Source organism: Falco naumanni, chromosome 8 (assembly GCF_017639655.2).
Source record: "Falco naumanni isolate bFalNau1 chromosome 8, bFalNau1.pat, whole genome shotgun sequence".
Taxonomy (NCBI): domain Eukaryota; kingdom Metazoa; phylum Chordata; class Aves; order Falconiformes; family Falconidae; genus Falco; species Falco naumanni.
The window spans coordinates 54,727,587-54,751,487 of record NC_054061.1 but is presented as its reverse complement, the minus strand read 5'-3'; the positions used below and the strand labels follow the sequence as shown (position 1 = coordinate 54,751,487).

The 23,901-nt window shown below is 47.8% G+C and overlaps 1 protein-coding gene and 1 long non-coding RNA gene across 3 annotated transcripts in view; one reads left to right on the top strand and one right to left on the bottom strand.

The window, feature by feature from the left end:
• ERBB4 (erb-b2 receptor tyrosine kinase 4) overlaps window positions 1-9,351 on the top strand; it is a 399,492-nt gene extending 390,141 nt beyond the window's left edge. For both annotated transcript variants that reach the window (XM_040604703.1, XM_040604704.1), the window contains exon 26: window positions 1,933-9,351. In XM_040604703.1, the coding sequence (XP_040460637.1) occupies window positions 1,933-2,369 (437 nt within the window). In that variant the 3' untranslated portion in view covers window positions 2,370-9,351. The remainder of the gene's footprint in view (window positions 1-1,932) is intronic.
• A 129-nt stretch (window positions 9,352-9,480) lies between these two features.
• Window positions 9,481-12,510, bottom strand: LOC121092980. Its single transcript, XR_005829449.1, has 3 exons — window positions 12,414-12,510; window positions 11,595-11,704; window positions 9,481-10,032 (listed from the first exon to the last, which is right to left on the bottom strand). It is a non-coding gene; the product is annotated as an uncharacterized LOC121092980 (long non-coding RNA).
• Window positions 12,511-23,901: the final 11,391 nt, after the last annotated feature.

Here is a 23,901-nt window from a genome sequence, read left to right as displayed (position 1 = left end):
AAATGCCAAGAAACTACTGTGTTTGCTAAGAATTTGGAAGCCACTTACCCTTGGTGTTACATGGTGGAATCGGAGGGAGCCCTGAGGCTTGACCCATGGCTGTAGCAATTGTGGGAGTGCACTTATGGCCCTGCTCTTCTGCAACCACCCTTGCAACTAGAGATTTGATGCTGCGAGTTTGCTTCAGTGTAAGCCCACACATATGTTCACATACAGGTTCACCCTGGGGATCTTTAGTGTTCTGAAGGAACTAAACACTTCACAGATGCTGCCTGAGCCCTCCTGCAGCAGCTCAGGAGAAAGCACCTCCTTCCTGTGTCACTGGGCACAGGCAAGGCACAAGGATGTTGCAGTGTGGCCACAGTGCTGCGCGCTGTCAGCTGGGGGTTTCAAATCAAAGCACTGCTTGGCTGTCATCGCCTGAAAAAAAATAAATTAAATGTTCCCACTCTGCGGTTGGTACAGGCGCATGTGCCTCTTCATCCTGGGTTCAGCGAAGGTTTAGCTAAGTGCTCAGAGGTACTCGCTAAGTCTTGAACTTTTGCATTTAATAGTTTTGGCCCTGTCCTGGATAAGGACAGAGCTGAGGTGAGGACATAGCCAACCTCTTAAAACAGGCAGGACTTTGTGTGGAGGTGTCTCCAGAGCCCATGACCAGAGCCATGCCACTGGAAATGGAGGTCTTGTGTTGGCACCCCTGTGCAGCACAGATCAGCTGAGAGATCATCCCTCACTAACAGCAGCAGCACGGAGACCCTGTTTTGTAAGGCACCTCTAGGCTGTGAGAAGGAGAGCAGAATTAATACTGGAGTGGTTTTGATCTGATGATTTCCAGCCTTGAATGAACTGGATGCTTTTGACATACCTTGCTGCAGGGGTCCCACCCCCAGGCACTGTTGTCCCTGGCTCACCTCCAAGCCATTGCCTTCGCAGCCCACGTGCAGTGGCAGTGGCCTCCCTCCTGCCCAGGCTGGCTGGCTTTCTGCTTTGCTGCGAGACCTCATTACACACAGAGCAGGGCAGGACATGACACTCAATGCATCCATCGCTCTGTGGCTCAGTCACTTGTGTGTGGCCGGGGAAGAGACCTTACTAAGCACGCATTTTTAACCTAGGACAGCCAATGTCTGGGTTTCTCTTCCCTCCCACCTCCTGTCTAGCTTCCCATGCAAACTCCATGTGCCTTAAAACCTCTCTGCAATTCAGCTACAATTTTTTGTAGTGTTAATCCACAGAAAGTGATCTGAAGTGACTGTAACCTGCTCCAAGTCCTGTTTTGGAGCTGATGTAAGGCTCTCTTGTACTCTTTCCAAGGCTCATTTGAATCATTTTTTTTATAACACTTCGAGGCCCTTTGTCCTTCAGGGATGGAAGGTTTTTAATCAGGCAAATTGTTCTGTTAGAAATGAAGCTGTCTTAGAAGTTAGCCCTGGGGGATGGTTTTTGTGCAGAGAGGCTTAACTAAGATTTCTATAGAGCTTTCTGGATGGAAAGACTGTAGAGCAGAGGGTTTGACTGATATGCCCAAGGTTGCAACAGAGAGTCAGCAGCAGAGGCAGAAGTCGCTTGGTGTGTTTGTTGATCATACACTGAGAGAAGTCCAGGATCACGCAAGGTACATGGGCTGTGACTCAGCGAGAGCTTTAGTTTAGTTTACCAGTACGTTTGATGAGCCACTTCATCTTCCAGGGTCTTCATTTTAACCCATATTGTCTGCTTAGGTTGCAAATTCTTCACTCATAGCAAGTGTGTGTGTTCAACGTAGTTGGCACCTGAACTCATCTGGAGTTCTATGAATGGCTGGGATGGAGGATGCACAAGTGCAAGTACCGCTTCTGGTAAAGCCTGGTAGTAATGTACACATGATGCTTGCTATATGGATGGATTACTCCCTCCCTTTGCTGATTTTTTTATTTATTTATTTTACCTTAGATTACCTAAACCCTGTGGAAGAGAACCCATTTGTTTCCCGACGAAAGAATGGAGATCTCCAAGCTGTGGACAACCCAGAGTATCACAACGCTCCGAACGGGCAGCCCAAAGCAGAGGATGAGTACGTGAACGAGCCGTTGTACCTCAACACTTTTGCAAACACCTTGGAAAATGCCGAGTACCTGAAGAACAATTTGCCGGAGAAAGCCAAGAAGGCCTTTGACAACCCAGACTACTGGAACCACAGCCTGCCCCCACGAAGCACCCTCCAGCACCCGGACTACCTGCAAGAGTACAGCACAAAATACTTTTACAAACAGAATGGACGGATCCGGCCCATTGTGGCAGAGAATCCTGAATACCTCTCCGAGTTCTCCCTGAAGCCTGGCACTGTGCTGCCCCCGCCGCCCTACAGACACCGAAATACAGTGGTGTAGTGACCGCGGTCTTACGGAAGTGGAAAGGCAACCCCTTCTAGCTGCCTCACTCTTTCTCTCTCGCTCTCCTTTTCTCTCTCTCCCCTCCCTCCCTGTCTTTCTCCCATGAGCTTCCTCTTCTTGCCAGTTCACTCATTTTTGATATTTCTAAGTGAAAGGATGTCTTGGAGTTGTTTGCAGATTGGGTTGGGAACCTGGAAGGAAGGAAGGAAGGAAAGAGACTGAAAGAAGGCGTGTACGATCTGGCATTTCTCACTTTCCGCAGATGCGGAGGTTCAGATGGTCAGAGAAGCCAGACAGTACCAGTAAAGGCCAGTGGCAGTGTTGCCTGCTATTCAGCTAGTTCTCAGCAATTCAACTCAGACACTGTAGGGAAAGCCACAGAGAGGCTGTTTCTTTCAGCAGGAACTGATGAGAGTCTGTACAGCATTTCTGGAAATCTCAGTGCAGTTTCCATTGGGGGAAAAATGGACAATTTTTATATCATGTGTGATAGCATAGTAATTGAGATTGAGAATCCAATTTCTTTCTCTAACACTTTCTATCCCACCAACTGAAAATGGCTAACCTGGCTTTTCGTAATCGTTCAGATCTTCATCGTGGCTTTCCAAGAAACGATGACGTGACTCTAATGTATGGCAAAACCCTTTTTCTGAGCCACACCATGATTTTGTGCCAATTCCTAACCACAGAGACTCCCGCTCAGAACTGGTACACGACACGACCATTTTTGTATATGTGCCAACGTGACAAACACTTTAAACACAAAAACCCTTTCAGAGGAGAGTAACAAAACCACGCCTCCAACGTGTTCTTTTTGAAGCTAAAAGACAGGCCAAGAAACCAAGATTTGTATGCAAAAAGCATTGCTTTCCTCTTTTGTACCTGCTGACTATAAATACATAGTAAGACCTAAACAAATTCTTCCCTCTTTTTCTTCTTCGTGATCATGAAGGGAGTTGAGGATGCTGTCAGGCAACACTGAGGACAAGATGGAGAACTGGAGAGTTTGATATGGGTCATGAAGTCTGCTGGTGCTCTGTGGGGTGGTGGTGGGAAGGGTCCTTTAAACTGGAAGACAGACACTGGACTGGAGAAAACGCACATAGCGGTTCACTGGAAAGTTAGTTTGCACTTATGCTCCGATTTTATTTGAACTGTTTTCTGGATTTTGAATGAAGCAATATGGAAGTGACCAGCAAAATGTTAATTTTAAATTAAAAAAGAATTAATTATATGTAAAGGATGACTGTGGGAATGCCAAAATGAAGCAAATCAAGTCTTTGGAACAATGTCTACCAGTTCTGAGAGGCCATTGCATTGACTGCTTCAGAGAATACAGTGACAGAGCAAGCAGCTCTTACTGCTGCCATGTGAAGGACAGCAGAGCAAGCTCTGAAAGGGATTGGAGGAGACAAATGGCTTGTTCTGGCTTGCAGCACAGTACGGAGTACTTTTTTCTAAAAGGAGGATTACTCTGGCACAGAAGGCGGTGCGTATGAGGTTTGAGAAGTCAAAATGTGCATGACTCGCAGAGCTTTCCATCAAAAATGCAAGTAAGTATGAGTCAGTCTCCTCGCACTTAGTTCTGCTTTCATCAACCTCGTTTTTTAGGTAGACACCCCCACCCCCTGGCCTGCTCCTCTTTGGAAATGCTTTCAGCCAGAGTTCTGGATGGTTTTAGCAACCTGAGGCAGATGGAGCTGGGAAGGGAGGCGTAAGGGCCAGAGACTCTGATGGCTTGCTCCTGACATGCCAAGACCCATGTGTGTAAGAGCATTTGCGTACCTAGTTCCCACCGACAATCTTAAGGAACTATTAAGTACCTTTGAAGGTCTGCCTATATCTTCATCCACAAGGCTTTTAAAGGGGAAGAAACAATACCTGGTGGATGGCAAACTTAGGTGATACAACAGTATTTCAGTTTATGCACTTCGGTACTGTTAAAGTTGAGATCTTTGGGGTGACCTAACCTGACAACACAACCAGCAACAATCACTGGTCTGGAAATGGCATCTCAGGCTCCTCCAAATCCCTGCCACCTCAACAGCTTGCCACCTTTAATTCTAGCAAGGAGAGGAAGGAGTAAGAAACAAGGAAGTTACCCAAATCTTGGTGGCTGAAGGTCAGCTTGACAAAGGTATGAGGAGATTTCAAACCTGGGTTGGTTGATATGCTTGTTGTGTGTGATCACTAGGTCAAGGCTGGTTCAGCCAACAGCCTGTTTCTGCTTCAGGTGTATTCAGGCCAGCTTGAACCAGCCGCAGGGCAGATGTTAAACCTCTAAACCGAGTACGTGGCTGAAGAGTCTGAAAACAACAAGTACAGATCTTTGAAGCTATTAAAAGGAGATGTTGGGTCAAGTGGTACCAAGGTGGTTTCTGATGGCAGAACAAAATGACCAGCAGACCAGTAAAGTGGGATAGAAGGTTACAAAAACATCATGCATCTGGGAGGCCTTGCCTCCTCCTGGTGCCCTCCCATAATGCCTCATGATCTTGGCAGGAGACAGAGGCGGGGGGCAGGAGGGCACAGGGGAGTGGTATGAGGTCCTGGAGACACCACTCCAGGGAAGATTTGCCCACGGTACTGCTCACAGGGTGTTGTCTGAAGCACAGACAAAGGTCTGCCAGGTTGGATGCACTTGCCAAGCTGCCTGGAGACAAAGACCGGCAGAGGATCATGGATGTCCTGTTTCAGCGCAGAACCAGCTCGGGTACATAGGTAGGTAGAGAAAGGGCGTGACTGGTCCCTGAGCAGGTCTTGTAACAGAGTAACTCCTAATGGAGAAAAAATTAAAATTAAATCCTGGTACAGCTTATGCGTTTGAATTCAAAGAGGTGCACTCAAAGGCTGCTGGGGCAGAAGCGGGCACACCACCAGACCCGGTGGGATGGTGCTGGGATGTAGCGGCTCACGGGAGGTGAGGCCCGTTTGTTTCTCTGGTAATTAAGTAGTACTGGTGTTGGAAACAAGCCCACCAAATAATCAGAATGTAAATAATTGTCTTTTTTAACATTTTAACATTTTGTTTCTTAAAAAAACTTGAATTATTTATTCATTCTAATTGTTGACTGTGGATGTGATGTAACATACCAAGTGGCATGGAAATGCAGCGGTTCCTTGAGGTGAGGCAGCGTGAAGGCCAGAGCGGGAGCTGCCTTACGCTGGGGCTCTGACACGCAGCCAGGCTGCGCTCTGCTGAGCCCTGCTAGCTGTGCCTTCAACAGCAGAGGGATAACAGAGGGTTAACGAGCACAGTAGTTCGTGACAGTGGGAAACTCAACAGACTGCAGCCTCACTAGTGGGTATTTTTCTTCCCTGAGCTTCTGGTTTGAGTTGCAGCTGCCAGCAGCGGCCCTTAGGTTTCCTGCTGTGCCAGCAGTTGACCTGTGTTGCACTGCGTGGTGCTGAGGCGTCTGGTTAGCTGCTCCTTTTCCCTGCTGGGGGTGGCAGTCCTCGGAAGACAGCCCATAATTCTGCACGCTTCCTCCAGAAGAGTTGGAGGAGCTGTTCTGAGCTCCTTTGGCAGATTTTTGTCTCTTTGCCAAAGGAAGTTTCACCGTGGTTAAAGAAAAAAAGCAAAACCGAGAGCAGAGCTGTTTGGCTGCTTTAATCTGGTCAGCAGAAATACCTGGCTGGCCCCAGCTCCAGTGTTTGCCTTAGGGGGTATAGCTGCTGCTTTGGTGAAAGAAGTCGGGCAAATGCATGTGGCAGAATCATGGCAAACATTCAACTGTATTGTGTTGTAAAAGATGAGGGTCAGGCTTTTTAATGAATAATTACAGGTTTGGGGGGGAAGCAGATCTTTCGGAACGCAGACTGCATTCTGTCAGCACAAAGCAGTAGCTGAGAGCATCAGCAGAAGCGTGTTGTCTGGGTGTAATTAATTCTCTAGTTCTACAATGGTATCTGTGCATAGCACTGTCAGTTTTTATGGATTTTATACTGCAGTCTCCTATTTGTAAATGTTTTCCTTTCCCGTATCGTAGCCTGTGCAGCAGAAGAGCAGTGACTAACTTTTCAAGAGCAGGTATCCGAGTGTGTATCAGCCTTTGTTCAAAGCACAAAGCAACGCACTAAATGAAAGACAGCAACAGCTTATTTTTTCCTAATCTCTTTCAGTGATACTTGTCTTGGATGTTATTATCTACCTGAGGGTTATTTCAAACAGATATGAATGCTGGATCTGATTGACTTGCTGTAACATAATTGACTGAAACCAACTACTTTTTAAGTTTCCTTCTTCAGCTCTTTTCATTTTTTTTCTTTTTCTGCAAAATAGCCAGGAGGGATTCTTACATTGCCATTCACTCAGATGTAGCGGAGTATTTACAACTTGCTTTCAAACAGGTCATCTCTCACAGGTAGCGAGCAATGGAAATAAATCGGAGCGACTATCAGCAGTAAGAGCCACCGGGTGGGTCTGTTTCAGGTTCCTTAAGCTCAGCCCAGGAATGCTTTTCTGTGTACAAAGAAAGGTTGCGTTAACCCTGGTTGAACCACTTGGTAGAAAACGCATTTCTTGACTGCAGGAATTGTAAGCAATGATCTTGTTCCAATTATTTCCTGAATTAATGGGTAAATACCTGTCTTTTCCTGTCCCGCAGCTGGTAACTCCAGAGGCTGCATGCAAAGGGCACTTGTGTAGATGTGGTGCTGGGGCAGGGCAGCCTGTACATGTGCCACCGATCTGATACCAGTTTCCACTAAAGATCTGAAACGGATCTATAGGGCAGTGTTTCCCTCCATGCCCCATCCTCAGACACCACTAATCCCAGCCTAGAAGTAAAGAAAATGGCAACTCTGAAAGCCCAGCTTGTCCCTGGTGCTCTGTGGAGCCATTCTTTCCACAGCTACAGATAGATCTGGGCAGTATGGATGAGAAATACTAGCTGTGAGGTCAGTCAGCCTAGAAATATAGCTTGGGAGGAGTGGGTTTTTTTTCTGATGATGGACCTCTATGGAGAACTCCGATACTAAAGAAAATGTTTATTTTTTTCCTGCCGGGTCTGTGTAGGTGTCCTGTATCATGGTAGCAGCTAAAGGAATGACGGGATTATTTGGGCCAGTGAGATGAGGAGACTGGCACAAGTCAGAATTAGGCTGTTGGTCATGTAATTCCCCAGGATGACTGAAGGCATCCTCCTGGTCAGCCCTACTGCTTCTGGGAGCCCTCTGCACCCTCCACAGGCATTGTGTTATGCAAGGTAACTGCAGCACCCACGTGCGCACACGCACAGACACTCGCACCCTCTGTCTGCTGACCCCTTTAGAGAGAGGGAATGGGAGAAACATAAATGCTCTGGGGACTGACAGCTGGGGCATTGCTTACTTGTCAGGATGGATTTTCCCTCACTTTGCACAACTGGCGTATCGGGGCTTCCACCCTTATTTCCCAGTCACATTTTGGATCTATTGAGGCCAGGTAGGTGTTTACCTGCTTTGAAGGCTGGTCAACTTGAGGATGACTGGTGGAACAGAGGCATGAACCAGTGCCAGGCCTCCAGTTATCAGTCACCTCTTTGGCTTTTAAAAAGCACAAAAGGTGGTGTTACTTACAGTTACGTGGGCTATGCATCCTTCGTTTCTAGCTCTGTCACTTGCAATATTTTTATTCCCATGGATCTTAGACCTCTGCTGCTGATGAAGCAGTTCATCTGTAGTTATATAAAATAGTGGATTTGGGTTCAAATTCGTTTTTAGAAAGCCAAGACTCTGTGCGGTGGGGTTGGTTGGCTGTAATAGTCACACTCCATCCCATGCAAGGAGCTGCAATCATCTCACAGGGCAGCATCTGTGCAGCGTTGCTGTGCTCACAAGCTTCCCCCTCTTTTTATTTTCTGGCTCTTGCTATGCGTTACACAGGTAGAAAAGGTCACTGTTACAAATGGAACTTTCAGATTGGGAATAAATAACAGAAATAAAGCTCTGTGTTAGAAGCATGACTTCAAATATCTAAAAAAAATCACGTCTCCACCTTTGTTTTAATTTTGTTTCAGCACAAGGTCATATTTCTGTACCGTTGTGTGGATTAGTACGTTGTTATGCTGTAGGCTCGTTGCTCTTGGGAAAATTACGGACAGGGAAGGCACTGTCATCAGTGGCACTGCAGTGGTGGCTGGGATCTGCCTGTAGGTTTGGAGGACACAGAGCACATTTCAGGGGAGGCTTGTGGGTGTTCAGGTCTGACTGATGGTGGTGGGACTTGCCTGAACTGCAGCCAAGCACATCTCCTAACCAGAGCCAGAGCAAAGAGGTGCATCCACCCAAGGCATCCTCCAGCTGGAGCCTGTGCCGACAAGCCAGGAAAAGGTGTGAGGGAGAAACCTAAGGGCGTTATCCTGACTAGGAAACAAGTCAGAGCTGCTTTTTTTCCCTCCTTTTTTGTTATTTAATTTTGAGAGCGAGCTTTGTGGACCTTGGTAGGGAGGGGGTTTATGGGGAGATTTGTAAGGTGTTACACAGTCTGAGTAATTATGTCCCAGTTCTTCTCCCCTCTCCAATAAAAAAAGCCATGAAATCATGCTCCAGACATGTTGTGGATGAAACCAACAGGGCAAGGGTGCATCCTGCACAGCACCCTCTTGCTGATGGCTCAGGTGTGACCAGGGCACACACGTACACTGAGCCATCGGCTGTCACTGCCGTGCGTGCTGTTTGCCAGTGGTTTGGTCCCCGCAGCACCACCGTCCCCGTGTCCTGCCCAACCTTTGAGCCCTCTTAGGGAGAAAACACTGTATTGTCCATAGCACTCCGAAGACTAAACCCTTTTGGGATAACCACAGTAATAAACTGTGAATGGTATTTTATAAGTAAGTGTAGATATGTATGCCGTTCTTTTGAGGTAAGGTACTATGACATATGTAGCATAAACTGGTACTGCTGTTAAATGGGTCGATTATTAACTGAGCAGCTGTGTAAGGGGTAGCTAACTTTGAATGCACTAAACCACTGTTCCTTTGAAGCTGAGGACTGAAGGTAGTTGCTGGGTACTTACTTGTGGTTTTATGGTTGGCTATGTTAAGTGAAAAATGCAGGTCGATGAAGGCATATAATTTTTTATAGCATTTGTTTGGTAATTGGTACACATTTGATACATTATTCACAATGGTTTAAATCCTTTTTTTTTTTTTTTTTTTTGCCCAGGTTTTGCAATTTCCCCAAATATTGTATGTTGGAATTTCTAAAGAGTTAGCAGCCCTAGAGTAGGAAGGGGAAATGGAGGGGGAAAAGAAGTCTCTTCCTAAAACCAGAGATATCCAAAATGTATTTCCTGACTTGGTCATCTTGAAGTATTGACTTTTTTCTTTTATGATGAGGCCCAGATACCCAAGCCTGGATGATGACATTGCTGTTCCCTTAAAATCAAAGGCTGAGCCCCACCTGGGAGGTGATACAGGGATGGGACAGTGCTGTGGCGCAGGGGCGGCTGCCTCCATGAGCCACGCTCACTGCAGGCAGCCTGGCCACCTACCCGGGGTGGGCGAGAGGCAGAGGTGGGGAGGGTCTGGGGTTCAGCCAATTATCCATGTTCTCAAAGTGCAAAGAGACAAAACAATACTTCTGCCTTATGAAGTACCTTCAGAAGAAGAGAAGCATCAGCATGTTGGGGAAGTCACTCATTTCTTGCAAAGTGATGCATTCAGAGTTAGCTGCCTTTCTGAAACAAAAATTAAAAAAAATACAAAAACTACTGTATGTTACTTTGAAAATGTGAATAGTATTTTTATAGCTTGTTAAAGACACAGCTAGTTGCATTTGTAAATAAGGATAATGTTGCTTTTATTTTCCTTGTGGACACCATTATTTGGAACATAATTGTCCTTAGGGTTGATTTGTATATAGGTAATTTGCTTGTGATTTAAGCCACTCCTCCCCTTTTCTTCCTCTCCCTTCCCACCCTCTGGTTTTGGTTAGAAGTACCATTTTTGGCATTCTGTGTGATTCTGTGTTTTAGCACTATTGTGGTGTGTTCAGACTTTCTGCACTTGCTTACACAGTAGGGTATGCCAATTGTGTGTGGCGTAATGTTACTTTAACCTTTTGTTTCTCATATTTTAGCTATCGAGGATTATACACTGTTAAAATACTTACTGACCTGGGTTAATATTAGGTATATATTTTAGCATAATTTCCCTTCTTTTCATTGTTTCTTGTTTTTTTCTTTTTTTCCTTCCCTCCCCTTTTGTCTTGTTTGGAGGCTGGGGAGAAACCTGTGGATCTTCTCTTTGTGTGGTTATACTTCCCCCTCATCCCCCGTGTGCAGTCCCGAGTTTCTCCTCATGGTCCCTGGGGTAGAGCTTTATCTGTTTGTTAAGGCAAATGTAGACCGCGACCCACCTTGCATCAACCCATGCTCATCCCAGCTGAACAATTTGAAAACTGTTCTGCCTTTTTGTTACATGAATCTGTCAGAAATATATTTTTAATTTAATATAAATGAAATTCAATAAAATACGAAACAAAGTCTCTGTTACGTGTGAAATTTCTTACCAGGCCTTGAGCACTTCCAGCGATGTGGTCTGCCCGTGTGCTGGGATCCTGCCAGACGAGAGCCTTGCACTGGGCACCTTGGCGGGGCTGGGGGAGCTGTCCTAACCCGAACCTACCCCCTCCCTTGCCCTGCAGCACCCCTGGGGTCTCCTGGAATGTGACCCTCCCAAAACCCAAAATCCCTTCCCTTTCTCCCCACCCTACACCTGCAGCATCCCACACCCTGGGCTGTCCCTGAGCTGGGGACAGGCCAGTGAACCCTTGGACAGCCCCGTGACTGCAGGCAGAGCGCACCTTTGGGGGACAGCCCATAGCGATGCATCCTGCTGGCACACAGGGGTTGCTGGTCAACTCTTGGGGAGCAAGAACACCCCTTAGAGGTTTGCTCCAGCTGTGCTGCAGCTGGGTGTCAACGGGAGGGCACAGGCTGAGCAGACCCCAAAGGCACAGCAGCCTGGGAGCACAGCCTACTAAACCCACAATTCTGGCACCCCAGGACTGCCCAGCTCCATGGGGCAGCAAAGCTGCCACACTACAGGGCACTGAAATGAGCTCCTCCACCACCTCTTCCACCCTTCTCTTCCTAACAGTGACACCCCTCGCCCCTCTGTGCGCTGTACCCCTGCAACTAGTTACCTCACAGGGTGATGCAATTCTGAGCTATTACTCTCAAAAAGACGCCAAAGAACTCAAAGTATTTCAGTCCAGCAGCCCAGTGCCCCAACTCACCTGGTGACTGACTGCAGCTCATTAACCCACGCTCACCCAGAGCAGCTCCGCCTGAGCCAGGTTGTGATTTACAGCTTCATTGCCGGAGGGGATACTGGGGTGCAGGGGGCCTGTATTTATTAAGACACAAGAACACAATGCCATAAGCAAACAAAAGAACAAAAAAAACCACCCCGGTGTGAAAGCATGCCTCCTCCATGGTGCACAAGCACTTGTATGCTCCATGCTTGGGTGTCTTCACCCTAACAAACACCCCCATCACCGCAGCCTGGCCAGTTGTGCCTGGCTTCAGCAGATGCGCCTTTAAATCCAGTTAGGAGACGCACGTAAGCTCCCCTCAAAGGGGCTGAATGCACGCACAGGTGCTACCGCACGCCCTCGGCCAAATGCCCACTGTTGTCCTGCAGCCGGCTTAAATCCCCTGACCTGTACACAGTCCTGTGACCTCAGGCCTGACAGGCTCAGCCTGAGCACGTGGCCCCTTCCCCAGCAGGGCAGTCACTTCAAAAGCCGTGGTTAATCCCATGGGGTCTGGCACGCACCCTAAATCAAAATGCTGTCACCGCCCCAAAATCTGCCTCTCCCGCTAACTGCATTAGCAGGACCCTGGAGAGCATTTTTAAATTTAGCGAGAAACAGTAAAGGTCATTTGGCTCTTTGAGGCGCATTTTAAAATACTCCAATCTCCCTGGATTGCAACTATTTGTTTCACGAATGACCTCAACATTTTATACCCAGTAGTCTGGAAAGGTCATTGCACAGATCTATACAGTTCTGCTAACGGCTGTGTGCAGTGCTCGCCTGGAGCCTCGCTCTTACCTTCCCTCCTACTTGTGGGTAGCACTCCGAAGGCAGCCAAACCGTTAGCCAGAGCGTGCCAGGAACACAAACTGTAACAGTACGATGTGCTGAAGAGTGGTTAGTTTTACATTATTAAGCAGTCATGCTTTCCAGCTGTAGGTATTACAAACTATATTTCCCATAGGGGGCAGGTGAAGCACTGGTTGTTAGCGAAGTGGAGCACTGGCGCAAGCCCACCCGTTCCCGGGAGGGCAATGGGCTGTGCAGACGAGCATTCGCAGTGGGGTGCCTGGCACCCACGGGGGCTGTGGCAGCCGTGCCCCATCCACCTCTGCGCCACGAGGCCCTGACCGTGGCTGGCCCGCACTCCGGGACGCACACTGTGGAAGGCTGCAGCTAATTTTGTACAGCGCAGAGGACATGGCGTCTGACAGAAAGGCAGGGATCTGCCATCAAAACTAGTGACACAATCACAGTAGAACTTCAGCAGCACTTCAGCATAAATAAAATCCAGAGACACGAGTAACACAAGACAAGTGTTAATAAATACCCCTCTCTCTGTTCACACCTTCCCAAGTGGGTTTTACTTATCCCAAAATTCAACCAACCATTTTCCAGTGAATCAATATTATTCTAAAGCTGTTGCTGCTCATTCACAACAGCTCAGCGAAGAGCACTGCATTCAGGTGTTTAAGCTGCTACTGAAAAGCACAGTTCACCTTTTGCAAGCATTTTCACGCTGCACTAATGGCAATGAAGTTCTCTGTGTCACTCCTGAACCAGATGGGCACACGCATATGAAATTAGTCAAACCTGAGGACTCATTTCTGAGGAGAGTTGCTCTTGCAATAAAAGAAAAAAGTAGCTACAGGAATGGCAGGGCCTACCATAAACACACCAGCACCGGGCTTTACAGACTGGCCCACAACTGTCCAGTGTTCGGCTCACTCTGTTTGCAATGCCAAAACTTGTCAGCTTGCGCTGCCAGACACACGGTTTGTCCCACTGCTACAACCCTGTGTGCTCAGCATGGCAGGGCTTGATTTTGCTCTCTCTGAAAGCAAAATAAGCAGCCACTGCTGGCACTGTAACGCCTTCCTTAAGGCATGAGACCTTCCAGGAAGGAGAGGCTGTTGTACCAGTTTCAGTAATACTGGGTCAGCCTCAGAATTCAGAGGAATCGCTTTAAAACTTGCACTCAGTTTGCAAACCATACTATGACTGTAAAGCTACTAAAGACCTCCAATGAACATCCCACCTAAAACGAATCCCTCTCATGCATTAAAGAATGTATCAAATAAAAAACCATCAGCAGCTCAAAATCAGCCCAGCTCCACTCATCTGGCTGTGGTTACTGCTAAGGTGCACTAGCTGAATGTGTTTCCTGTACCAGACCTCAAACCGGGCCAGCAAATATTGTGGAAATTGCTGCCAGAAGCTAGAAGTCAAAACAGAAAGGCAAAGCCCAAAAAATTAGCTGCCCTTTGGCTCCTTTAACCTGCCTGTAATTACATTGCTCAACCTAATTTCCCTGCCAGGATTACAAAGCGCCCATCACATCAGCCGGTACAGGCTGTGCAAAGCATTCACACCAACTGGACGAGGAGCTCAGACCAGAAATGCCCCAGCACTCAAGCTTTTGACCATTCTTGGAGTAGCGTGTGTGGGGATGGGTGAGAAAAGGGGACTAGACACGTGCAATTGTAAGAGAGTGCTGGGAACAGTGCTGCGAGTGGGAGTGCATGGGGATCTTACCTGAAAAGGTGGATTTGGTGCCCAAGCCCTTTGTATTGGCAAGTCCTCTCACTGCACAGGAAGGCTGAGCCTGAAATGGGTATTCCCAAGACATTTTAAGATAGCTTCACTAAATGTTTGCCAGCTGAAAAGCTGGGAGTATTTTGGCTTAAGCCAACTGAAACAATTACTTGATCCTTTTGAAAATTTGGTGGAGGGATGTAGGGGCAAGGGGAGGCTTTTTTGGGTGGGTTGAGTTTGGGTTTGGGTTTGGGTGGTAGTGATGTTTTGGGGTTGCTTTTTTAATCTCCCTACATAGATCCTGCAGTCAGGTTCCTGGAGACATGCTGGAGTGTTGGTGCAGCCCCAGCACATTGCTTGGCTCCCTCCTGTCTGCCCTGAGCAGGTAATCTGTTACTCTGCAGACATAACTTATTCCTTCCCAGGGCAAAACTGATTTTGAAGGCTGGCCAGAAAGGAGGCAAACCCATGAAACAGCTCAGCCCTTTGTTCCTTACTCACCTGGGCACTGCCGTTTCTGAGCCTGAGCCCTCTGCAGCCACCAAGGGGATGTCCCAGTCTGTGGGCCACCATGTAAAACCTGGACTGCCTCATCAGGCACAGAGAAAAATGACAGAAGACAGAGGTTATGATGTGATGAGGGACAGGGGAGATAAAGGCAAATTGTGTGGGCAGAGCTGGGAATGCCTGTGAGAGCAACTTACCCCTGGAAGAGCCCTGAGACCACAGGGAGCCTCCATGTCCTCCAAGAGATGATACAGTTGGGAACAGATAGCTGGGTGAAGACCTCTGGCATGCCTGCAGCCCAACTCAGGGAGCTGGTACCAGTCTTTCCACTTTCTTGTCACTATTAAAAAAACCAAAAAGATTAAATGATTATACTTCAAAAACTTGCTGTCTGCAACCCTCCATTCAAACCCATCTTCCCCCTTACTTTTGCAAGGCCATAAGCATATACCAGAGCAGGGCACTCCTGGGTTTAACCCCAACCACTGAAGCCCTGCCAAAGTCCTTGTTCAAGGGGACAGCCAGCACCTCCAAAAAGGACACCTGCTCCATGGCCCCAGCCTGTTGTGCCTGCTCACCGCTCCAGAAGGACTGGCTACTAACAGCCAGTGCAACTGCAAAAGCCTCCTTTCCTTACCAGAAAAAAAAACCCACAACTACCTGTAGAAGTGTGTGTTTCTATTCCTACACCCCTACAGCAGCTGATGCTGGAAGCCACCAAAGGGGCCAAAGAGGCACTGGGACAGCAGGCTGAGACACAGACAGCAGAGGCAGGCTGCAGAAGTCCAAGAGGTGCAAGTGCACGTTAATCATGACCTTTAAAACAGGCCTACTTTTTTCTAAATAATTTCAAAAAGAAGTTGAAAAAAAAAACAAACACCAACACCAAGTCAAGATGTATGGCAAGCTGGTCTTAGCAAAGTCCAGCTGCTGTCCTCTTTCTGCTGTCCCCTGCTCTCCTGTCATGGGCCAGCAGTGAAATATGGATTTAACATGGCCTTCAAGCTGCCAGCCCTTCACACCACCTCTCCACCATGCTGAATCAGAGTTACAACACTGAGACACAATGTTTGGGAAGCAGAAAGTGATAATTTCATTTTGCATAAATGGTATAAACTGTTTCTGGCAAGACATTGTCCCTGTGATAAATCCCCATATCCCCTGCTTTTTTTCCCCCAAGAAAAGCCTTTGCTATTGTTATGCAAAGAAAATCTGTATGAATTGCTTCCTGCAAAGCACCAGCAAGTCAACAAGACTGCAGCAAGAAGGGAACAAGTCATGGTTTCCTTTCAGCCATCCCCGCAGAAATCTGCTTTTGTCTAAGACATACAGGGCGTGTGTTGCTGTGCCCCACGCAAGGGCCTTGGGCACAGCTGAACAGAGGAATTACAACAAAGGAAACTTTTTGTTCCCACAGAATAGAAATGAACTTCACTTTTAAGACCTTTGTACCAAAGTGTGCTCCTGGCAGGGCAGGGATCAGGACCAGGGAGGGGATGGGAACAGGGGAGGGCAGGAGGGATGAAGAAACTACTGCTCTGCATGAGAAACGAACGGATCTCTTTTGTGACCTGCTGCTTTGGCACCTCTGTCTCTCTTTGTTTCTCTGCCTCTCTCCCTCTGACCTTGCTGGTTCTGTTGGGGCTGGGGACCACAGGACTTCCCCCCCCCCCCCCCCCCCCATGCTTTCCTTGGCAGCTGAACCATGGCTGAAGGCATCGCACACTGCAGCGCAGCAGAGGGAAAGCAACCACAGACAGAGCTCCAGTGAAATCCTGCCTGCCAGCAACAGGCCCCGACTCGGACAGCACAGGTCAGCAGCGAGCGCTCCTGTGCACTGATGGCTCTGAGGAGCACAAAGCAGCACTTGGGAATGGAAACAACCTGTCCTTCATACCTCCTTTGCTATGTATGGGAGCAGCTTTGCACACACGAATTGTCTCATTTTTCTATTACCTACCTTCTACCATAGCAGATGGCATTCGGGCTCCCCAGTTGACAGCTGCACTGAATGCCACACCACTGCTTTACATTTCAAAGGAGTTGTGGCATCCCCAAATCCTGCCAAACCAAGGAAAACTATAGTTAATGAATACATAATATGACTTGACATTGAATACTGATGTCAGTCTCACCCAAAGGCCACGCCACCTACACTGTAGTCTGTAAAACATCGTTTACAAATGTGCTACCCCAACAACCTGGAGAAATCCAGCAGAAACCCACAGCCTCTCTCTGCCAGGGTGCCTCCTCTCTGCTGCGAGTTTGCAGGCAGGTAAGTTTGCACGTTCTAAGATGTGCTCGGTATGCAACAGCTGCCCAGCAGCAGGGTGATACGCTTGGCTGAACGAGGAGTTTTAGGAGGGCCTGAGGAAATGGCCACACACAGGCACTAGCCCATGAGCAAAGCCATAAGCCAAAAGACTGTCATGCTATGCAGTATGTGGCCCATGTGACCTGGGAAGAGAGCAGGGCAGCAGGAAAGGAGAATCCATCCGTTCAAGAAATACTTGGTTGTCTGCGTTTGCTGATTTGCTAAAATCAAGAGTGTTTGATGGGGTGGTGATGGCTTCCAACCAGGAACCAGGAGTTGTAGCAGGAACTGGGGACCACAAAGCCTCCCAAGACCCCAGCAGAGGTGATATTAGCCAGACACAGGCATGAAATGTTTGTGTATCTGGGGCAGACAGATTGCGTGTCTTGCCATTAGTAGATGTATTGTCTTGGCCAGAAGAGAAAAATGAGGCAAGAACTTTCTTTCTCTACCGTTTTATCTGCCCTGTGCAGGATTGCCAGATTATGCAGAAATACCAAGCAGCAGACAGCGAAATGTTTGCATTGCATTTGCATTGTTTACAGAGCAGAGTGAAACATGCTCATTTTGATTGAACTTATTTATAACCACAAGAGACAAAATGATCATGCATGGAATGCAGGGGTAATGACTGAGTAATTTTCCAGTGCTGTTTCACAGCACAGTGACGATGGTCTGAGCTGGCCCCCACGCGCAGCAGGAGAACTAGGAGCTAACTCTGGCAAGCTCTGGCTTGCCCACACCAACGCACCCACATTTGCTCACTGCCCTCAGGGAACAGTGCAGGCCCAGCAGTCCTGTTGGTATGGCACACCCAACAGTACGGGGACAGATTCATTAACGCAGCTTTGGGGAGGGCAAACTGTGCATACAGGTGAGGCTGCGAGGGATCGCTCATTGTGGCTGGAGGATACCTCAGGTGTCCTGCTAAGCGCTGCCACTGCTCTCCCCACAGCCTTGTGGCCTCCAGCTATTTTTAACCCAGCAGTGTTTCTGTACCAATGCTGGTGGAGTCCTCCAGCACTCATGGCTGTTTGACAAGGAAAAAAGAATTCTGTCTCAGTGACTTTACTATTCCTGCACCACAACAATCTGTTTTCCTCGTTTCTGTAAGCCATAACCAGGGGCAGGGGAACTGAAATCTGACCAAAGAGGTTTTTTCTTCTGGTGGGTCTTGAAGTCAGACAAATTTACAGAGTTTGCAGTCAGCTTATAGTTGTGCATTTGCAATGTAAATCAATACAGGCAGCTATTTACTTTGCAGTGCAGAGACTGAAACACCTGGGGCTGTGAAGCTGCAACACCCCAGGTGCTGCAGAGGTCCGCCTCTGCCTTCACCTCGACCAGGGTGGCAACACCAACAGCAAGTTTTCACCTCTGGAATCATGGTGATATGCACCAGATTGTTCTCAGCAAAAGCTCGCTGCTCCAAGCCACCCATACCCACACACCAGCTTGTCTTCACCTGGCCGTCACCTCCCTGCCCAGCACTTCTGTGGGAGAAGCATTAGGCAGTGGTCCCTTAACACTGCGGATGGGATGGAGAGGGACAAGAGCATTGCAGAGCGCTGCCACAGTGATGCATTGGGAGATGTCCCTCTCCACAGGGGCATGCTGGCACAGGAGCCTGGCACTCCAGCACTGCAGCCAGCCTCACTGGGCGCAGTAGGGCTCGGCAGGCTTCACTGGGAGCACAGGGATCTGATCTCTGCATCTGAGACCTCTGGGCAATTTAATTTTTTCTTCTTACTACATCTATTATCCCATTGCACCTACCTAATGCAAGGTGATGGAGAAGGAGGCTGCATTCAGGTGGGCAGAAAGGATCTCAAAACATCCAACCACCAAATGTGGGAGAGAGAACAGACATATTAATCTCCTAATTGATTCAACAGACTGATTGTGTTTTGTATTTCACTGGAATCCATGTACTGTTCTGGATCTCTGTTGGGAAATGGGGTAAAACCGCATCAAGCTTTAATGATGCGGAAGAACTTTATAAGGTGGCTCTCTAAGACTGGAATAGTTAAAAGAAGTTAGGCTCCAAATTTAACAGGGCTCAGAATAACAAACTGTTCAGAAGTGGGCACCTTTGTTCAGGGAAGCAGCTTCATTTCAGTCAAATATAGTGGAGAAACAATGGAGCATATTTCCTGTCACATTATAAATATTCTATAGCTTTTAACAAAGACAAAAAGAGGAGGAGTAGGTGAATATTTTAGAAGCTATTGTTCAAGTAGCATAGCTTCAAATGGTATCTAGAGTAACTTGGGACTGGTTCTGAGGAGTAACATCCATAACACAATGGACGAACTATGTCTCCTGCTGCTCCTTGCAACGTGGACAGCAGAGGGAATATTTGAAGGCCTTGCGTGCTACAATGGGCTCAGCCGTCCCAGGCTTCAGTGCCTTTCTGAGTAACGGAGTTAATGTGCTTTCAACCTCAGCAGAGCAAGGACCGGAGGGACTTTGGATTAAAATCACGAGGCAGGCAAAAGTTGGGAGGAGATGCCTTGCCTAAACTTCCTTGGCAAGTCAGTGCTGGAGCCAACAAATACATCCTGACCTTCTGATTCCCAGGCTAGGGTCCCTACTGAGCAGGTGAGCGCCCTATATTGCAGCACAACATGCCACGACAGCCCCAGGGCTTTGCCTGCTGCCTGCACAGGAGCAGGGGAACGTCACTCATATCTTACAATCCTCATCAACCCAGCACAGATCACTTCAACTCATGGAAACTCGTGACAGCATTAATATTCAAAGATCTGCCAGGAGAACGTGCTTTTGTGCTGTTAAGAGAGAGCTTTGACCTCACTGGGGCACTCCAGCAGGGTTTTGTTGTATCATAAATTTTGAAGCAGGGAGGTGCTAATACCAGTCCTGCTAAATCAGGTGTGGAAACAGGAGGAGGTCACTGCCACAGCCCCTTTGCAAGTCAAGCTAGAGACCAGAGAGGATTGCTTTCTTAAGGAAAAGAAATAATCATCTATACCATTAATGACAATTTTGATTTATTCTTACCTTCTTCTGAGCGTAAACAGCCTTCTGAAACCAACCAAGCAGACTGCTCTTCTTGTGATTGTCGCTGGCACAAGCTTCACCATGTCTGCAAAACACATCATTGTAAACTCATTTCCTCCCCTGCCTCATTTGTGGCAGGAGGCTGGGGTTGCTGCTAAGGACTAACGCAGAGGCCTCCGAGGATGCTGCCAATCCAGCACAGCTAGGGGCTTTTCTTCAAGTACCCAGAAATCCATTTTTCAAGACCAGCAGTGTATGGGACATTACCCCAAATGAGAAGTTCTGCAAGGTACAGTGCCTCGTGTGTTGGAGGACCTCCAGGCTGAGATGGAATAAAATCTCTCCCCAGCCAAAAAGCACGAGCGCTTGGATGTGCTCGGCCACAGTGGAAGTCACTGTGGTTGCCCAGGGAGGAAGAAGAATGACTTTGTGGGGTTCCTGCCCATCCCTCTGCCCAGACACACCATTCAGCTCACAGAGACTGCAGCAGATTCATCCTCACTTTTAGAAGGCTTCTATATCTGGACAGAAGAGGCTGAACAAAACCTGCCTGCAATTGCCACGCACCAGCTGGAGGAAGGGATAAGGCGGGCAGGGATCAGCAGTCCCATAATCGGCCTGAACCAGCAGCACCGGGTTGCGGGTGCTGGGCTGCCTCCATCATCCCTTCATCCACGCTGCAGGCATGATTGCTTCTCCTGTGGCGTCATGCTCACTGCTACAGTCCTGACCCTTCCCCCTAGCAGTGCCCCTGTCCTTTTCCTGCAACAGCCTCTGTGTGGCCAAGCAGCACTGGTTTCCACCACAGCCCACCCTGCACAGGCAGGAGCCAGAGCTATATCTTTCCCTGAAATCCCTTTGCAGCACGGCATCTGTGCGGTCTACGGTGTGCCTGCCCATCCCACACAACTGTGTATCAGCAGGTGTCACCACCCTATATCATACGTGCTCCGCAGCGTACATGGGGTTAGCGCTGAGCGTTAGGCAGGGTGATCACACGGACGGGATATTTCCTGACACTCCGTGCGCAGGTTCCTTTTTATTAAGAGGTGAACTTTGTACATTTGGCTCTGTATTTCCTCACTTCACTCTGGAGCTAGGCATGAAGGAAACAGACACGTTTAGGATACTGACACAAAACTAGAAGCTTTCTGTTCAGACAAGGGCACTGACAGCTCACTCAGAAGGGGAGAGAACAAGAGGAAACAACCTTGCCCAGAAAGATTTTGTGCCCCCTTGCTATGCTTGTGTGGTCCCACTGTGCCCATAATTGACCCCTCAATCAACAGCTACTTCTCCTTTAAAATACATCCAGAATCACCCTGGCGGGATGCTTCCCCACCGTGAGGTCAGCAGTGTCCTCCAGATGGGCAAAAAAGGGAGAATCTCAGTCGTAAAGTTCATATGGTCCTAGACATCTTTTGACTGGAAAGCACTGACAGTGGAACAGAAAAATACTGGGTCCACTGGGAAGCAAAGGCCTATTAAAAACACACCTATTAAATTCATTATTTCTCTCCATGCACATAAACCAGGACACCAGAAGCAAAACTCTGTGACATTTTATGTCAGAAAAAAGCATAGGAGTCTGTTTTCCTCTGTGCCCCACACTACCCAGCCTGAAAAAGAGATGACTTTTCAACTTATTTAATAATGCAAAACCTGAGGAAGGGGCCAGTTGCGCAGAATCCAGAAAAAGAGAGACTGCAAAGAGTTGAATTTGCTGATAATACACTACTTGCAAAACAAGCTTCTGCTATTCCCCTCTTGACACAGCGTCTGTTGCCTACCAGGGCAATCATATCCAAGTGTAATTGTCTAACAATTGTTCCGCACTGAGAAAATAGTTCTGATTACAGACATTAACACGTTTAGGCATTAAGCTTCCTCACTGTAATTACCCTTGAGCTTAGTCTCACAAATGAATTAATGTGCTGATCGCTTGGACTAATAGAACCAGCAAAAGGGTGATGAATTGCTTCCAAATCAGATAAAATCAAGCGTGACATCATTTAATTAATTTCAGGGCTTGGGGGGAGGAGAAAGGGGGTCAGCATGATGCTGAAGAGAAATGTATCTCTCCCTTAGCAATGGGGAATGTGCACATAGGGGAGGAAGGGGCTGGGGAAAAGGAACATGTGCACCAGCTGAGAAGGGGGTGGCTGGAGACGGGGCTGTATAGTTTCTGTGTATGAGCATGCAGCCCCGGGTGGCTGCAGCTGCGTGACCGATTTGATACAGCTGACATAGGTGCAGTGGATGGCTTTTTCTGGGCACGAAGAGATCCACTGCTTACCTTGCTCTGACTTTGAGTCATTCTCCCTGAGCCGAGGGCCATATGTAACCCCTGCTCGTCCCCTAAGCAGAAAGCCCAGTCCTGGCCTTCCCCAGGGTCACAGTTTCTCCGTGGGACCTGAATGCCCCACGACAGAGTTGCCAAAACCCTCCCCTTTGTCACGTTTCCTGGCAGGGGAACGTTTGCCAGGCTGTCAGCACAAGGCTGCAGTCAGCCAAGAGCTGGGCTGGCCATTGCTACCGCAAGCAGATATACTGTTGCCCTCCTTGACTTCTCTCCCCCTATGAAGGGCTTCCCAATCATTTGGTTTTTAGAAAGGAACAAAAAGGGTCTATGGAAAGGACATGGCAGGGCCCTGGTCTGCTGCTGCTAAGTGCAGACACTCTCAAATTAAAGCTTCCCCTCAGATGGCTGCCTACCTGTAAAATAAAACGGGTTATGGGCAGAGCTTTCTCCTTGCAGCCCAGCAGACCATCCATCACCAATTTCAGCATTTGCATCACACAGATATCCTAAACAAAGGGCCACCAAGAGGTGTGATCTTATAAATTAAAGGTCTCCATTACAGTTTACATCTAGAACTGGCTTCTGCAATTTGAAAGCAGACTAGCTTTTTACATACACATATGGATATATGCAATCTACAAAGACACACAGTCCTGGCCTGATGCCAGTTTAAACATATGTTAGCAGCACGCAGACAGACGTATGTATGTACACAGACCCATATTTGCTGCCTGTAGATAAACAGGCACTCATCTCTCCCTAAGTGTACATACCTGTATAAGCACATGTGACATAAAATGCACATGCATGGATACACACAAAGAACATTATAACAATGCACAGCCAAAATGCACAACCATATGCCTGGTCTCATTTGAATGACAAGGTGTTTTGTCACTACTGATTTCAGCAGGAGCTACGTAGCTCCCACAATATTTTGCTGCATGTTTTGATCCATATTTTATTTTGCTGAATATTGGAGCAGTGGAGGGATGGAGGTGATGAGACCTGTCAAAGCTAAATTTGAAGATACAAAGCTTTTCATTCTCAAAAGTCTGGGAAGTCAGCATGCTTTATTGTGGTCTGGCTGCCCCTTTGATAGCAAAGGCGGAGGAAACAGGAACCCAGTTCCTCTCTATTGCCGAGAACAGTAAGTCTGGAGTCTCCCTGCAACAAGACTGTTCCTTGGGCTTTGCCAGAGACCACAGATCCAGCAGCCCAATATCAACACCCTTTGGCAGCATTTGTCATTGTCTTGGATATTTTAATTCATCCAGTCACCCTAGGGACAGTGCAGCTTATGACTCCATTTATTTGATGCAGCCTTACAATAAATCTGGTTAGCGGAGCAGAGAGTGCAGGTGACAGTCATTGTGATATAAAGTAGATCCCTTATTTCCAGAACCTGATCTTGCAAGGCATCAGGCGTCTTCCAAGATGCCAATAGCTCTATTTGCTCTGTTCTATAAATGACAATCAGCAAACAACAGCAAAAAGCACCAGCAGCCAGATACTAACTTTCACACATGCAACAAGTTTGAAGGTCCTGAATTTCCTTTCCTAGTGGCAATATAGCCGTATCACTGCAGTCTCCCCACTGGCACCTT